This window comes from Marmota monax, unplaced genomic scaffold (assembly GCF_021218885.2).
Source record: "Marmota monax isolate L192 unplaced genomic scaffold, Marmota_monax_Labrador192_F-V1.1 WCK01_AAM20220418_F8-fsc00015, whole genome shotgun sequence".
NCBI lineage: Eukaryota > Metazoa > Chordata > Mammalia > Rodentia > Sciuridae > Marmota > Marmota monax.
In genome coordinates, this window is record NW_026692194.1 from 144,981 (window position 1) to 162,935 (window position 17,955).

General features: G+C 38.9%; 1 protein-coding gene across 1 annotated transcript in view; it reads right to left on the reverse strand.

Annotated features, from left to right (window-relative positions):
* Antxr1 (ANTXR cell adhesion molecule 1) overlaps positions 1-17,955 on the reverse strand; it is a 226,772-nt gene that overhangs the window by 133,131 nt on the left and 75,686 nt on the right. Inside the window, exons 9-10 of the mRNA XM_046422452.2 lie at positions 15,700-15,760; positions 4,181-4,279 (exon numbers count right to left, since the gene is read on the reverse strand). Of these exons, the coding sequence (XP_046278408.1) occupies positions 4,181-4,279; positions 15,700-15,760 (160 nt within the window). The remainder of the gene's footprint in view (positions 1-4,180; positions 4,280-15,699; positions 15,761-17,955) is intronic.

The window sequence follows — 17,955 nt, forward strand, 5'->3', positions numbered from 1 at the left end:
CATTATGAAGCTCAGTTTGCCAATTATGATACCAGTTATACATTGTTTCAATTACGGCAGCTTTTTATACTTCCTGAAATTGATTAGGGCAAGTTTCCACATTTTTTTTCTTGGCTTTTTTGGGGTACAATTATTCGTCCATATAAACTTAAGACTTACTTCGTTAATTGAATAAGCAAGCCCCACTGGAATTTTCATTGAGATTGAATTAAAAGTAAATATTCATTTGAAGACAGTTGATGTTTTTACAACACCCAGTTACTGTTCCACTTAATAATAGTGATAATGATAATAATAAAGTCATACCTGTAGCCAGTAGCCATTGGCTGCTTACAGATGCTAGGCTCTGTTCTAAGCCTAACTCACACATTTAAACCTTATAACAACCTGTGATAAAGGTGCTATTGTTACCATACTTATTTTGGAGACAGAGAAACTGAGGGATGGAGATGTTAACTGACTTGCTAAGGCCACAGAGCCAGGATTCTTCTCCCGGTGCTTTGCCTCTTGAATCTGTGCCCTGCCTTCAGTTTATACCACTTCTCTATGTATTCAGACTTTCTTCATCTCCCTCACAAAGTTTTGTAACTTTCTTTCTAAATATGTTTACAAATATGATCAAATTAGTTATTACTAGATTATATATATTTTATTTTATTTTTTCCCCCTGGCACTGGGAATTGAACTCAGGGGCACTAAACCAATGAGCCACATCTCCAGCCCTAGTTTGAATTTTATTTAGAGACAGGGTCTCACTGAGTTGCTTAGTGCCTTGTTGTTGCTGAGGCTGGCTTTGAACTTGTAATCCTCCTGCCTCAGCTTCCCAAGCCACTGGGATTATATAGGTGTGTACCACTGTTCCTGGCTTATATTTGTTGTTGCTACATTTTTCCTAGGATATTTTCTAACTGATCATTATTGGGTTTTGGTAAAGCTATTGATTGTTTTATGTGAGGTATTTTATTTTGAAAACATTGAGCTTGATAATTTTCTTATTAGTCTAGTAGCTTTGCTAATTCTAGTTTTCTAGGAAAATACAAATATGTTAAAAGCAGTGACATTTTTCAGCTGTTCTCTTGCGCTATTATAATGATCGTGGCATTGGCCAATATGGTAGTCATTGGCATATGTGGCCAGTACACTTATATTGATTAAAATCAAAAGAAATTAATAATTCAATTCTTCAATTGCACTAGCCCTAATTCAAATGCCCAACAGCCACCTATGGCTTGTGGCTACTATCTTGGCTAGCATTTCAGAAGATTTCCATCATCTCTGAGAGTTCTATTGGACAGTGATGTAACACCTCAGATCAATGTTACATAACAGTGGTGAACTGGGTTGTGTTGTTATTTTATTCCTAACTTTAAAGTGAATATCTCTAAATAGAATGATGTTGTCTTTTGAGTCCAAATATCTAGATAAGTTTTTATTATGTTGAAGAAGTCTTATTCTATTCCTAATTTTCTCTCTATATATATTTTTTCAATTTGGGATGGATAATGAATTTTAATACCTTCTTGGCATCAATAAATTTTGCTATGGGAAAGGCAAATTTTCCCTCTTTTTTCAAAATTTTCTTAGCCTGGTCCTTTTGAAATGCATTGCTAGAAGCTACTTGTCAATATTTTATTTAGATGTTTATTTTCAGTGAGCTTCATCTAAAATATTCTCTATTTCTAGTGCTCTCGTCTAGTATTATTTTAAATTGACATTATATCACTGAATATATAAATTGAGAATCTGTTTATTTCTTCTCTGTAAAAAAGGTTGAAAAGTATATATCAGATATGGGTCACCTGTCCATAAAATTATGGTGAAAACAAATCTGGGTCTGGTACTTTGGTTGCGGGTAGCATTTCCTCTCTTTTAGTTCATGCATTTTGTCTGCACATATGTCTAATCACACTGGTTCATCCAGCCATGAAGTTGTGTTTTAGTGAATACACTTTTTCAATTCTAGAATTTACACTCAGTTCTTCTGCACAGGGGCACTTGCCAGGTGTTCTTCTCCTATGACTTCTGTGATCTCTTTACACATTTTTAATGTGTTTATTTTACATTCTCTTTCAAATTGTTCTATATTTCTCCCTTCTTGGTTGTTCTGCTGTTTATTTCATCCATCTTTATATGGTTTGTCTCTTGTGCCAAGAGCCCACCTTTAGAGGGTGTTGTTTGCTGCAGGGTGCCATGGGCTTGGGGGGTGTGCAGGTTCCCACAGAGGGGATGTGGAAACTCTGATGGCCTCATCAGGGCCACAGGGATCAGGGTCTCGTGAACACATTGGGGGTGGGTTTATAGATTTGATGCTTCTGTATCACATGGGTGGTAATAACAACCTGTGGACTTGGTTCTGCTACTTCCTTCCTTGCCCCATTTAATGTGTGGTATATCCCTTTAGGAGTGCTGCTTGCAGCATATAGTTGGATCAGTTGGCCTTTGTCTTCTTTAACTGTTAGTGCTGTGCTGGAAGCTAATTAGGTTTGTGGTTTAAGCCAACTGCCTAACCTAATGGTCTTTATTTCTTTTTTGAATATGAATGAGGCTGAGAGCCTTTGCATGTGTTGGTGAGTATATACAAGGAGAGGAGGGAGTAAGAGGATGAGCTGGTTTCATAAGAAATGAAATTCCATGGAAAAATTGAAAATAAGCCTTCAAAATATTACTGTACATTTGCATTTCATCTTATCCTAACAGAGCATCTTGTGGGACCTTTCAAGTAATGGACTATAGAATAGGCACTTTCTTCCATTTATCTTCATAGAAGTTGAATTTGAAATTTCTCTTGTCTGGGGGAGGTGAATTAAACCCCCAGGAATTTCTGATTAGACTTGGGTTTTTGGTTTCAGGAGAGGGAATGCAGATTTAAGTGACATCACAATTGAAGGGAAAAAGAACTCTGCAGGGAGCACTTATCCAACTGTCACACCTTGACTACTCAGGGACATTGCACAATGTTTTCAAACAGCACACACTTTTTGGATATGTGAGACCATTTCCAATTTTTAGAAAAACTTTCTGAATGCTTCCAATGTTTGATATTATTCCAAGGCCAGGAATTCCAGATGTTTGTAAGAAAGCCACTAAATATCTCTGTTTAAATATTCAAGTGAGTTTTAAGACATCAGGGAGGAAAAAAAAATGCACATCTCTCAATTCTTTTTTAAAGACAGGATCAGACCTTCCTCCCCGGGCTCTAAGGAGGATGGAACTAGTGTGAGTGGTCAGTCAGTCAGTAAATGCAAGTCCTCTCATCCTTGCTCTTTCTACCTGTTAGAGCCACTGTGACAAAATGATGCAGCATTGAGAGCACAGTGCACTTGGGAAAATGCAGTATGAGTGCTGTTTATCATTGCAGATGCAGAATCAATAATTATCTGTGTGATGGATGCCAGATGCAAACAATAACCAGGGCTCCTGGCATCTGCAACTCCCATAGTCAGTGTTCCCCAACTCTCCTGGACAGCCCCATGAATCACACATGGCTTTCAATTAAGAACTTGCCTGCTGCAAATGTCTCCTGCAGGTTCCAATATTATGACAATTCATTTTTCTCATGAAATGCACTTTGTTTTACTTCCATTTTCCTGTATTTCATGTAAGGTATTCACCACGATGAGAGTTTCTTGGCTACTCCAAGTAAGAATCATCCAGATGCAAAGATGTTCCAGAATCTATGCATGCAAACCTAATAGTTTGGCTTTTGGTTTATTCAGGATTAATAAATTTAAGGCACCTCTTTTTTTTCCACTGGAGAGTCTGCAATGCTTTATTAAGAAACCTCAACTCCACAAACCCTGATTATTCAGTGCCTGCACAGCCAACTGGGAGTGACTGACTTTGTAGATGGAAATGGACAAGGAAGCAAGTACTCTCTTCCTCCTGAGGGCAGGAGCAGAACCTCTGCTTGCCGCAGTGAAGCTGGTGGGGAAATGGAGGCTCACATTCAGCCTTGCCCTGCTGCCCAAGTGGGGCACCCTCAGTGCTGTGCCCATGCAGAGGGGCACCTTTTCTGATCAGGACCAAGGCACGATAGGGCTAACTGTGCCCTGCTGGAGAACTTTCCAGTAATGAAGACTCTTCTTTGCAGATTCTATGTGTGTGGCCTTACTGGAAAATGGGCTGGGAATTCCCTCCCCTGAAGCAGGCTGAAAAACCCACCAATTCTGTAAGGACTTACTGAGTGTGACCGAGTCATTGATCTTGAAGCTGCAGAGGACCCTGTCCACGTTGCGGGCATGCCGGAAGCCATTTCCTCTCACAACAACTTGAAATGACTCTGAAATGGAGAATTGACAGGACCCATGACTTGACCATCACCCTTAATCTTCTGGTCTGCTCTGACTTAACAGCTTTTGTTAGCAATTTCGCCAGGCTTAAAATATTTGTTGGAAACCCAAAGCAACCATGTTTGTTCCCTTTCCCACCAACCCACTTGTTCTCACCAGGTGTTCATGACCAAGGCTTATTACCTGGTCTCATGAACTCCCCCCTTCCTACCTTTCCTCTTGAGGATCCTCCTAATTGGAATACCTTCCTCCCTCCTCTTTCCATTCAAATCTTACCTGTATTTTTGAGCCCAGGAAGTTTTTAAAAACAGCAAGAGGGGCCACAGAGAGGGATTCTCCATTCCTTCTTCAATCAACCCAAGTCTCCTTGGGTCTGTTTTACAATTTGGGATCCTGAAAGGATTTCTGTAGAGCCCAGGGTGCCTAACATTTTTTTGGAAACCACTTCTTTCTCAGCCAGCACTGAACAGTGCAGTATGTAATTATGTAACGTCTGCTGTTGTTCTTTTGTCTTTTTTTAATCCCCCAACTAGAAAAACACCACTTTAGTGGTAGTTGTTGGATATGCTGCTGCAATCCTATCTCTGCTGGGGACACAGTGGTGGTGTGTAGGTTTATATAGGAATAACTGTTCTTTTTTTTTTGGTACCAGGGAGTAAACTCAGGGACACTCAACCACTGAGCCACACCCCCAGCCCTATTTAGTATTTTATTTAGAGACAGGGTCTCACTGAGTTGCTTCGCCCCTTGCCTTTGCTGAGACTGGCTTTGAACTCGTGATTCTCCGGCCTCAGCCTCCTGAGTTGCTGGGATTACAGGTGTGCGCCACCGTGCCTGGGGCTGGAATAACTGTTCATAGCAATATATGCAAGTCTTGTTCATCTGTGGTCAATTGTCAAGCAAGACCTGTTTGAACTGACACTGGCCCGTGAGTGTAGCACTTGTTTCTCTCTAAATAGAAGAGATAATATATTTCCCAGGCCTGCATATTATTTAACACTGATGCACATTGAATTAATGTATATGAATAAAATCCTATTATTTATAATAGTTGTATCAAAGAAAAAAACAACTAACAAATTAGCTCAACACTTAGGAATATTTGCTCAAAACTGATGATATCTAATGATCAATGCTCCACTTTCTTTTATTTTTATCACTACTATGTGTATAAAAATTGGGGGTTGGGATAATGCTATATGGCATATAAAAATAGAAACAGACTAAAAGTCAGAGGGAAAAAAACGCAGTATTTTTGCAAATGGATCTTTAATTGTAAACTGCTATCCAAATGGAGACTTTGTTAGAGGGAGAATGGAATTAGAGAACTAGCATATGGGACTCTTTTGGAGTTAAATAACTGTTGAGTCTATGTCACTTTCATCTCAAGAAATTAATTTAGAAGTCGTGTTTGCCAAGACATAATAATTGATGGTTAATCCTTTAGTGTGTGCCAATTTCAATGCTAAACCCTGAATATGTCTGATGTCACTTCAACCTCACTGCAGCCCAGGGAAGAACAAATGAGAAACTGATCTTTGTGAGGTCAGGTAATTTGTCTAAGATTACACAGATAATAACTGTCAGAACCAGAACCAGAATCCAGGTCTGCCAGGAACCAAATGCCATGCTCGTAGAAATCGGCCATTTTCCTCCTAACCATTATGCTAAAATAGATACTCATTGTCTTGTGACAGATGAGTAAGTTAGAAGTTGGGGTTATGATTTTTTTAAAACCTTATTTTATTTTAATTTCAGGCATGTTTGCTCATTTTGCAGAAAAGTGGAGCTGGCCTGGATGTGAAGCAAGAAACTGAAATCTAAGTAAAAGAACCCGGAGGCACTGCATGTACCACAAGGAGTACAAATAAGAACAGAATGCTTTTAGAAGCATAAGAGACCTTAACAATAAGGAAATCGAGATTTTGACATTTTAATGACTTGCTCAGAGTTACGTAATTAGTAGGCAGCACACTGGGACTTATATCCAAGTGTTCAGAGCCTAAGCTGTGAATTATACTAATGAAGGTCATGGGCATATGATTTCTCAGGACCATAGGTCTTATTAAGGATTTACCTATGCATGTTGGTGCCGAGACAAAATTACTACATTTAGAAATTAGAAAGATGGATTTAATACTTTTATTTATATGTTTGCCAGGCATGTGACTGATTATTCAGTTGGTTCAACAAGCATTTTATTAAGTGGCAAGCATTGTGGAAGAATCTTATTGCACCTTACTTGCTCAATTAAGTCTAAAGAAACCTATTTCTATCTCTAGTTTGTATGCTAGACATAGACATCTGCTGTTGGACGTTTTTGCTGATTCCAAATGCTTTTCTGCCTTGCTGCTGTGCCTACTTCTCTTGTTTCCTCAAAAATCAGCAAAGGCAGAGAAGACTTTGGAAACGCAGACTGCGTGCCAAGGTCTCTTCCCTAACACCATATTCCAGCATTACCAGTTCAGCTGCTGAATCCTCTATAAAAGAGGCTGCACACATGTCTGCTTGGCCCAACCTCAGGGAGTTTAGGAAAAAAGACAGCAGGGATCCTGGTTTGGCCCTGGTGGAAACCAAAGAATGCAATCTCCAGGCCTGGGGAGGTGGAGGAAAGGAGGCCCTGGGAAGCACAGGAGAGCAGAGAGACGAGCTCCCAGCATGCCTGGTACAATTTCTCTGTCAGTGCACACATTTGGTTTCCAGAAACCGAACATTTAACCCGGCAGCCCAAACAGAGTGTCAGCTCTTTGCACAAAGATGTTATGTAACTAAATGCTGTTGAATGAATCCACCAGCAAGTGAGAGCCAGGACACATTAGAACTGGGATATATCACTTTAACTCCATTTATCCACAAAGCCTGGTTCTACCTTTCAAAATACGTAAGACTCATTGTTTTTAGGCAATTTTCATTTTGGATTACAGTTTTCTACAGAAATGTCTAGGAACCATAGGACTTTAGAGAGGAATTTTCTACCTGATTTAATTTTTTACGTAACATATCATTTAAGAATGTTTTAAAAGATATAAATTCATTATGATTCTTTAGTCATTTTTATTCCCAACTATAAGTTTTCTGATGGCAACATCAGGCATTTCTATTTCTTCTTAATGCTTGACTGTGCTTAACCCAGGGTTGAGTTGGCCTCAATATGGGCTCACTGAATGAACAAATAAATAATACATCTTGACACAGGGAATAAAGGGGAAGGACAAGGTAGTTATTTACTTAGGAGCCAGCCAGTTTTAATACTGTTAATTTTATGATGTCAATGACTAAAAAGAGGTTCAACATCATTAGTCGTTAGAGAAATATCACAATGAGGTATTACTTCATAGCCATTATGATGGCTACACTAAAAGAAATGGATAACTGGGCTCAGTGGTACATGCCTGTAATCCCAGTGATTTGGGAGGCTGAGGTAGGAGGATTGCAAGGTCAAAACCAGCCTTAGCAACTTAGTGAGGGCCTAAGCATCTTAAAGAGAACCTGTTTCAAAATTTAAAATAAATAAATAGGGATAGGGAAGTGGTTCAGTGGATAAGCACCCCTGAGTTCAATCCATGATATAATAATAATAATAATAATAATAATAATAATAATAATAATAAAAAAACAAGTACTGGTGAAGAAATTAGAAGCTGTGTACGTTTTTGGTGAGTATGTAAAATGGTATGTCTTTGTAAAATAATATACCCAAATTGGAAACAACTCAAATGTCCATTAGCTGATGAATATAGTATTTCTATAAAATGGAATATTATTCTATATAATGGAATATTATCTAGCCATAAAAAGAAATCAAGTTTTGATAATATGCTATGACATGGATGAACATTAAAAACACTATGCTAAATGAAAGAAGTCAGACACAAAAAGGCCACATATTGCATGATTCCATTTATGTGAAATGTTCCAATTAGCAGGTCCATAGAGACAGGAAGTAGATCATCTAGGCCAGAGTTGGAGGGAGGAGGAAGGGGGAACAGCTGCTTGATGGGCATAAGTTTCTTTTGGGCAGATGAAAGTATTCTGGAATCAATAGTGTTTATGGTTGCACAACTCTCTGATATATTGAAAACCACTGAAATGTCTAGTTTATAAGGTGGATTTTATAGTATGTGCATTATAGCTCAATTTAACCCAAGGAAAAAGTCAGCGGTTTGATAAACTTATTCCATTCTGTTCCTTCTTTTCTTTCTTTTGCTTTTATTCCATTTTTTCCTAAAAAAATGTGAAAAACATAGCTTTGAGATGACTTCAGTAAAGATTGCCCATCAGTCACCTTATTGGAAAATGAGACAGCTACATCTTCTCTGCTTGCTCTGCTCACTCAAGACTTTTGTGCCAAATTACTCTTGGTGCAATTTCATCTTGTGAGTTAGTTTGAATTTGCTCTCCTACTAATGCTTAATGTGGCACGAACATCTAACATAAAATATATAGACTGATATTTAGTAGGTAATTTCTCATGGCTGATGAGAAGTTCCTTTGTGCTGCTTCTAATCTCTCTTCCTGCTCTTCCCGACCTCCAATTCCTTGTAACCTCGGATCTGCTCTCTGTAACTGTACATGAGTTTGCATTTTCTAGAATTTTATGAAAATAGAATCATATAATAAGTATTTTTTTTGGACTTGGCTTCTTTTATTCAGCATAATTATTTTAAGACTCATCTATGATTATTTTGAGGTTTAAACATAATTTATTGCTTTTTATTGCTGACTATTATCACAATTTGGTTTATCCACTCATCAGATGATGAACATGTGAGTTGCTTATAGTTTTGGGCTCTTACAAATAGAACTGTTATGGACTTTTGTATATACATCTTTGGTCATAGATTTCCTTTTCTCTTTTATCTTAGATAAACACCTAGGGGTGCAATGGCTGGGTCATATGGTAGGCATATATTTAACTTTTTAAAGAGACTGCCCAATTATTTTCCAAGGTGGTTGTACCATTTTACATTCCAACCAATAGTGACTGAGAATGGAAATATCTTTAAATGAAAGGAAAGACCTAGCAGAGATGAAACAATCCATTCAGAAGCCTAGGGGCCCAGCATGAGTGCTTTGGAAAACAAGAGACAGAAATGGAACCACTACCTGATGTTGCCTGAATGTGTCTATTTTAAGCAGCTAATTTCCAGATGGTAAATACGAAGCCTGAAACAATTTTCCCTGTGGGCTAACTCACCCAGCTCTATCAGAACCAGTGGGGAACACAGTAGGAATGATGTGACTGTCTCTGTGATGACAATGTGAGAAGCTCATTACAACTTCCGTTTCTGGACGTTCTTATGCGAACTTCAAATGCAGAACAGTTGGCAGGTTGCACACTGATTCCAATTAGTTCCTTCCTGGAGTAGTTGCTTACACAGCATACTGTGATCTATGCAAGTCTGAGGCTGAGTTGGACCAGAATTAAACTGTGCTCACGCACAGAGTGCATTTCCTAGAAAGGGACTAAATTAGGTGGAGCCAAACTATTATAGGACCAATTTTCCTAAGTACACAGAGGCTAATCTGTACAAATATCTAATAGGAACTTGTTATTTGTAAGTTTTGGTAATAGGGATGAACTCAGGGGTGCTTTACCACTGAGATACATCCCCAGCCCTTTTAAAATTTTTATTTTGAGACATGGTCTTGCTAAGTTGCTGAGGTTGGCCTCAAATTTGTAATCCTCCTGCCTTAGTCTCCTAAGTGGATGGGATTATAGGTGTGCACCACTGCACCCACCTAGGAAGTTTTTGAAGAGTCCATATTGTGAGCAAAGCAGAATTACTTAAATGCAGGTAATGCCAAAGTTGCTGTAAAGGCTCTCCACTGGTAGATGACTTCTGAATAATTAAAAAGAAGGACTATGAGTCAGTGATGTAAGCACCATGCTAAATGGCAACACTATAATTGTTCTAGTCATTGGGGTAACAACAGGGACTGGTGGGGAGTACATGTGTCTTTTAGAGGGAAGTTATTCAATCCCTAATAACCATTACCTTATAATAAACACAGGTGCAATATGACCAGATCTGATTTTAACAAGATGAAAATATGAATTTTTAGGCAAAATATGAATTTTTCAAATGTTAGCAATAAATTAAATTTTTAAAAAAATGCAATGTCGCTCAAAAAGAACGTGTGCAGATTAGCTAAGGTCCAGAGGTTGCCAGTTTATAATTCCTGAGAGTGGAATTCTGAGAAGGCTCCTCTCCCCAGATAATTTCATCAATGACTGAGTTTTTTTTTTTTTTTTTTAACCAGTACAGATTAAATATTGCCTCAACTGTCTCTCTGGATTAGAATCTCCAGTTAAAATGAAAAATAGTTTCAGGAGTACTCGTTTCTTCAGTCATTAAAAAATAAATCAGCCGTTAATACCTTAGCCCAAACTGAATGGAGTCTTTAGAAACTTCAAGTTGTAAAAAGAGACCCAATGGAGGTCTCCTCTGGATAGCATCTGGTTACAGATGGCCATTCTGCCATTGCTCACATAATACTAGAGGTGGAGACCTCAGGCCATCCACTCCGTTGTTGGAAAACTTGAGTTGTGAAAGTCGCATGGATGAAATCAACATTTGCCTCCCTGAAGTCTTCCAGCCTCTCCGGTGGTGGTCTCCTGAAGCTTATGCTTAATGAGTCTCACATTTCCTTTCTGCATGGGAATCCTCCAGACATTGGAAGATACTCTTGTGAGTCTAAATTCTTTGTCTAATCTCTGGTTATTTTAATCTTTCCTCATTTCACAAGCATCTCATCTCCACTGGGCAGGAGCAGACCTCTGCTATATTGCTCAGTGCATAGTCTTGTCATTTATTTGAGCATCTGGCAACCTCCCAGAGCTGACTGCATTTCATGGGGGACTGGGAGCAAGTCCACTGAGTTTTTGTACTCATAGGTTTTCACATCACCATAGTCGATACTAAGAATTGCCAGAAAGAAAGAAAGGAAGAAATAAGCAGGAAAAGAGCAAGGAAGGATAAAAAGAGGGAAGGAAGGGAGAGGAAAGACATGTGAATGAATTATTACACATGGTTTTCAGCTCCATCACTGTGTCTCCTGTGGACACGCAGTTTCACTGCAAGTCTTTAAGGATGGTCCTTGGACCATGTGGTCTGAACCCCACACTAGGACCTAGATGACTACTGATGCACCCTAAGATTGCATCAGTCCTTTTTGGCCAAAGGCGTTCTTACTGGCTATCAAGAGAGCTAGGATGGTCCTTGGGTTTTCTTGTCCCCTGAAAAAAATCGTGACTAAGTCAGATTTGCCTAAAACTGCTGATTTGTGAAACTGGCTGTTTCAGACCAGGTTTGAAACTTTTCTGTTTGTCTCATGACATTTCACTTTCTTTGCAGCCCTGCACCTAGAGGCCCATGTGGTATCGGGGTTCTGTTGTCCACCCAGGGCATTATCTCGAGGCCTCTCTCAGAGCTCAGTTTATTATCAGAACCACGGCTGAGGCTGAGTTGGGGCAAGAGCCAGGTGAGATCATTGTCTTGGGAGAATGCAGTCGTCAGCAGAGACAGACTTGGGTGGGGCTCCCTAGCTCTGGGGGCCAATGAAGGCATGTAATTTAGAATACGAGGGGAGGGGGCTCGGAGACAATGTTTTGGATGAAAGCAAATTCTGCTTTCTGTCTAGGGCTTGGTGCGACGACCATTGTACTTGAGAAATGGGAACAGTTGTTTCCTTGTTTACCCTCTCCCACAACACATATTGAATTAATTAGTTATTTAGTAGATACTCTGAACTCTATCAATGTCCTCCCTGATTTTCTTTCAGTGGAGAAACACACACGCATGTTTTTCTCATCTAGATATGACATGATTAGCACCATATTTAACCTTTAAATCCTCATTAAAATGATGTTGATGACAATAATGTCACCTTGTTTTGTACCGCAGTTCATGCTTTTTGAAACACTCTCATGGAAATCCCTGGTAAGCCCTGGATCTTCCAAGTAGCCTAATGAAAATCACAGAGGAGTCATGCTTAGGTTTTGGCTCCAGGATCTCAAGGCCATGGACAATGCAATGGGCTCCAATGCTTCCTGAAAGCCTTGCTGACTACAGAGAACAGTCAACGACTGACCTTCAGGAAACCCGTGGAAGAACTTTTGATGTAAGGCTATCCTTTAGAGGTTTGATTTTCTTTCTAGAAACATTATTTTGAGCATGTTTTTGAAATGCTTTTTAATGATTGCATTATCATTAGACATAATAGTTCCTTTTGAAATAAATATTCATGCATATATGGAATATAATTGGCTGCATTACAATCTCTAGTACTTCCACTTTCACTGTCTCCTCCCTTCTCCTGCTTCTCTTCCTCAAAGGTCTTTCTTCTACTCATTTATTTTATTTTTTAATTGGTGCTTTATGGATATACATACAAGGTGAAATTCATTATGGTGTATTCATATATGTACACGGAATAATTTGGTCAATTTCATCTTCAGCTCTTCCCATTTCCGGTCCTTCTTTTACCCTTATGATTCTGATTTAAGAGAAGTAGGAGATTTCCTTTACTCAAAATTTAGGACTAGCTTCCATCACTGTGTATTGTGTTACTTTTTTTCTTTATTAGAAATAAAGGAAATAGAGTTGGATGGTTTGCTCTGATACAGGATAGTTTGTCTATAATATGTGATATTACAAACATGCCAGTGATGTTAAAAATATCTAAAGAAAGATCTTTTAGGTTGACTTTATCAGAAATCTATCTATCTTTTTGGTTCTACTAAGAAAATAGCTCTGGGAATAACTTATTAGTTAAATTGCTTTAATTTGTTTAATTTTTTTAGTGCATTTTTTACTTTTTTCTTGTATTTCACTTAGCTTTAAAAAAAACCTTTTACTAATTCTTAATTTGCTTCTTTTTCTTTTTCACTGAATAAGAAATGTATTAAACCAGTTTTGGTGGCACACTCCTACAATCCCAGCAGTTTGGGAGGTTGAAGCAGGAGGATCACAGGTTGAAAGTCAGCCTCAGCAACTAGGGAGGCCCTAAGCAACTTAGCAAGAACCTGTCTCAAAATTAAACACAAACAAACAAAACAAACAAATAAACAAATAGAAATGTAGAAAAAGTGCCCCTGAGTTCAATCCCTGGTACCAAAAAACAAAAACAAAAACAAAAACAAAAAAAACCCCAAACCCCCAAAACAAAAACCCCCACAAGAAAAGAAATGTATTTAAAAATCCATTAATTTCCTAGGATCACGTATTGTGGCCCTCACATTTCTGCGCCGTATTCAAGTTTATATATGAAGTGCTTTTATAGTCTTGAACACCTTAATGGTATGTGAAGGGATTTTGGTTTACTTGCTGAGACTAGGATTATAGAGGAGCGCTTTTCTCTTGTCCATGTGGTTAAGATTTTACTTATATTTTGGTCTTGTTCTATTTTTGGCTATGAATTTCTAATTGTGCTATTTTCATTAGACAGTTCAACGTAGGACATTAACTTCTTATGAAAGGAGTCAATGAGGATCAAATAAGCAAAAGGCAGTGGCTCTGTGCTTTTAGGGAAGGCAAGAAGCAAGACGTTCAGCCAACTTTTACTGACCACGTGTTAAGTCCAGGCACTTGGCAAGGCAGCAGGCAGTGGGGAGCGATAAGCTTCCTCCTGTGTGTTTAGGATGCCTACAGGAAGGGAGCCGATGATGCTGATGATGCTCTCGTGAATTAGAAATTGTGTTCATAGACTTTGGACTTTCTGCGTATCACACGGTTGCAACACATCCAGTGGGATTGCTAAACTGGAAGTCTGGATTTTCCTCATGAATGGGATAATTGCACAATGGAAGGCTTCCTTGTTTTCCACTTGCTTTAAAATCAGGGAACTATAAAAATGTATTATGCTCTCACACACAATACACAAGACTGATCTGTAATAACCCACACATTTTCTGTACCAGAAGCACACAGAACCCAAAGTGATGATTTACCTTGAAGTTAATAGAGTCTCACTGAAGCTCCTTATGCAGATAAGCCCCTTAAAAGGTTCTGACACTATGTTTATGTGTTCATATTTTTTTGTCAAATTGTGAAGCTTTGAATTTTTTTCCTTGGAGGGGTAAAAAAACAGTTTCCCCTGCCATCTGTATTGCTAGGTAGCAATTTATTTAAACATCAATAGGTAATTTTTTATTGCTTTTCTTTGGAACATTAACATATTTCTGAATAGTCATCAAGTATTCTGCTAACATCTTTATATGTGTTAATATCTATATGCATTTAGTATGTTTATATTTATGTATGTAGGTAATTAGATGCCAAGATTGCTAACTTTACGTAATTATATGTATACTTAATACTTTCATGTTGGCAGATTACTTACTGTAATCTTAGTTAGTGTCTAACTCCTTGAGAATCTTTCAGGTGTCCTAACATATAGAAACTGGGAGGAAATCCTCAAGAGATTCCCTCATTTATACCGATAAAACATGCCATAAGCATTGAAATGTATAGTGTCTGATAAGCCTGAAAGGTCTTCCTTCAAGGCTCACTGTCTTATCAGGGTTGCCTGTCATATTTTCTGTTGGCAAATAATGACCAGCACTTGATAATTCTGCGAGGCCAGACAACTGATCTCAATAGAGAACTCTCGATAGTGAAAGATGAAAGTCCCCGGGGAACAGGGGCTCCCGCAGACAGTTGGTCCTTCTTGTATCTCCAGCACCCACCACAGTCCCTGGTGTGCAGCAAATGCTTAACAATGCTTTTCAAATGAATGAAGGAAGAGTGTTGGGAAATCTGTCTAGAATTATAGGAGAAGAGCTGGCATGGCTGACGTCTCAGGCAGCCTATTATAAAACACAGAAAGAGCAAGACCCCAGTTTTCATCACTTGGAGAAAACATTGTGATTCAAAAAAGGCTGCTTCTGAGTGTAAGTAGAGACTTCCTGTAATAATGACAAAATTATCATGGCTTCTATCAGGACAACTGAAGTCATACACTACCATTTTATGGATCGAACAATTAAGTAAATACATTAACTATGTAGAAAGGATAGCACCCTTGAAATTGATATCCTCCTGCCTCAGCCTCCAGAGCTGCTGAAATTATATGCATGCCCCACTGTGCTTATTGGGTGACTCCATTTCTTTCCAGAGGCAGACTGGTGGTCAGTATTCAGTACTGGTGTGGGAATTCAGCATTTCTAGAATTCCCTTGTAATTTGGTACCACGAGGACAGTATTTGGATGGACTTTTCCAAACTTTAAAAATATGTACATGTTGCTTCTTTCTTCCCCTGAAGAAAAGCAAACTAGCAATTTATATTCCCTTTTTCACCCACCCTCTTCCTGCCCTATCTTCACCGCTCCCCACCAAAGAAGTAAACATGTGGTTTGAATTCAAAATATCAATGGTATGAAAGCAATTAGCATTTAATATCATTTACCTCCTGCACATATGGTGGATGGTTCAGCTGCTAGAATTTCAATGCAGGACTTCTTCAAAATCTAGGAGAAGAAATAAAAAAGTCAATGTCTAGCATAATTTGTTAAGAGATAACTGAGATACAGATAGGAAAATTCAAAGCCTTTAGAAGCAGCAGTAGGTGTAAGGGAGGGTAATATCTTTACTAGTATCATCAACACCAAACATTAATGTGCCAGATTGTGTTAGATGCTGTTGGGTGTCCTATAAGAATTATGAATACGAATTATCAGCAACTGGGAGCAGTTGCACATGTCTGTAACCCCAGCAGCCGGGAGGCTGAGGCAGGAGGATGGTGAGTTCAAAGCCAGCCTCAGCAATTTAGCAAGCCCCTAAGCAACTCAGTGAGACCCTGTCTCAAAATAAAATACAAAAAAAGGACTGGGGATGTGGTTCAGTGGTTAAGTGCCTCTGGGTGCAATCCCTGGTACCAAAAAAAAAAAAAAAAGAAAAAAAAGAAGAAGAAAAGAAAAGAAAAAAGAAAGAAAGAAAGAAAAGGAGAGATAGAAAAAAAGAGAGAATCATCAGTAGAGGCTTGATAAAGAGTTCTTGAAACGTGATGTACACTTGACATGATAAATGACAATGGCCAGTTATGTGGTGGGAGCGAGGGTAAGGAGACACATAGTGGGAGCCCTGAAGCTCTTGGGGAAGATAGTTTGAGCAGGTACATTTCTAAGGGCTTCATGGAAAAAGTGGGAACTGAGGGTGGAGAGGAGATGGAGAGGGGTGGGCAAGGGCATGTTAGGGTCCAGGTTGGGAATGGCAGGAGTGGAAGTGAGAAAGTAGAAATGCACAGACCCCTTCAGCTACCACAAAAAGAGCTTGAAAAGTAGAAATAAAAGAGTGATAATAGATAAGGCTGGAGGGCTAAGGTGCGGATGACCAACTGTCCCTAGGTGCTGCACAGATTACTCTTCTTTTGTAAGAAAAATCTGGAAAGAGGATGTGGCAGAGGGCTGTGCCCCACTCTTCAAGAGGACCTGAGCCTTAGTTAAGGGGAAATGTACTCTACTCTGGAAATGAGCCTTGCAGGGTTCACTGGGAGTCTGATGAACCCAACGACCACACAGGGAATTAGTAATGAAGACTTCTGGCCAGAGCAGGGCATTTGCCCGGTCGGACTTCTCTCTACTAGTTATGAATCCTGCCTCTTGTTGAATACAGATCCTAAAATTTGAACCAAATATTTTAAACAAGTATGGAACATTGAGCTAATTTGCTAACCAAATGTGATATCATTTCTGGGGGCTTACTACTTTGAAATTGGAGATGGTTCAGGGGGCTGGAGGAAACCATTTTTTTTTTCTATTCATGAAAAGACATTTGTTAAAGCAACTAATGATGTAATTATAAAATTTAAACTGTAAAAGAAGAAACCATCTTTTTGCACTGGGGAATGTCTATTTATTTGCATTGATACATTTAGTTAGATATGTTTCTTGTTCCAACTTAAGCAACACATACATCACAAGACACAATAAAATAAAGATGCAATAAATTATAATGGGGGAATGGATTCAAGGGCAAACAGGAGAAAGATGATACAGTGAGTGAGAAAAGCACACAAAAAATATGCTCTGAGGAGTTTATTTCCTGGGTAGAAGTGGACTTAATTCCAAGCTTTCTAGTAGCAAGTGAAAAAGTCAGACATTTATGAGTGTTTCAATCTGTGGAATAAAAACCATTTCTCAGAAGAGCTAATATTTACCCATTCCAGAGAGAAATCTGGGCGTCCTCATAGAGAAGCATTGTGAAAGGAAATGAAGAAATAAGCTTAAGAAAAATCTTTATCTGATGCTTAAATGATAAAATATTAAAAGTTATTCCAACAGGTTCCTTTACAACCATGTCCTTTAGGTAACTCTGTATATCTAAGTCATGCAAAGCAGCATTTCTTTTTTTGGCATTTCTAGAATTCACTCTGTACAATTCCATGGCATTTTAGTACTTTGCTTCCCCTATCTGTTTACAAATTCTATAGTTGGGAGCTGTTCCCTGAGCTTGTGCCTTACTTCCTGGCCTCTGGCTCACCAACCCCCTACCCTCCAGACACAGGTGCAACCTTGGTACCTCCACTGGCCCCTAAGCCTGCCTGACCACAGCAGGAAGCGAGTGTTCCAGACTCTTGTATCCCTCGTGCATCTCTGTTGGAGTCTGTGGTCCTCACACATCTGGCTCTGGGCACCTGGAGTCAACAGTGAGCTCTGGCTTTCTC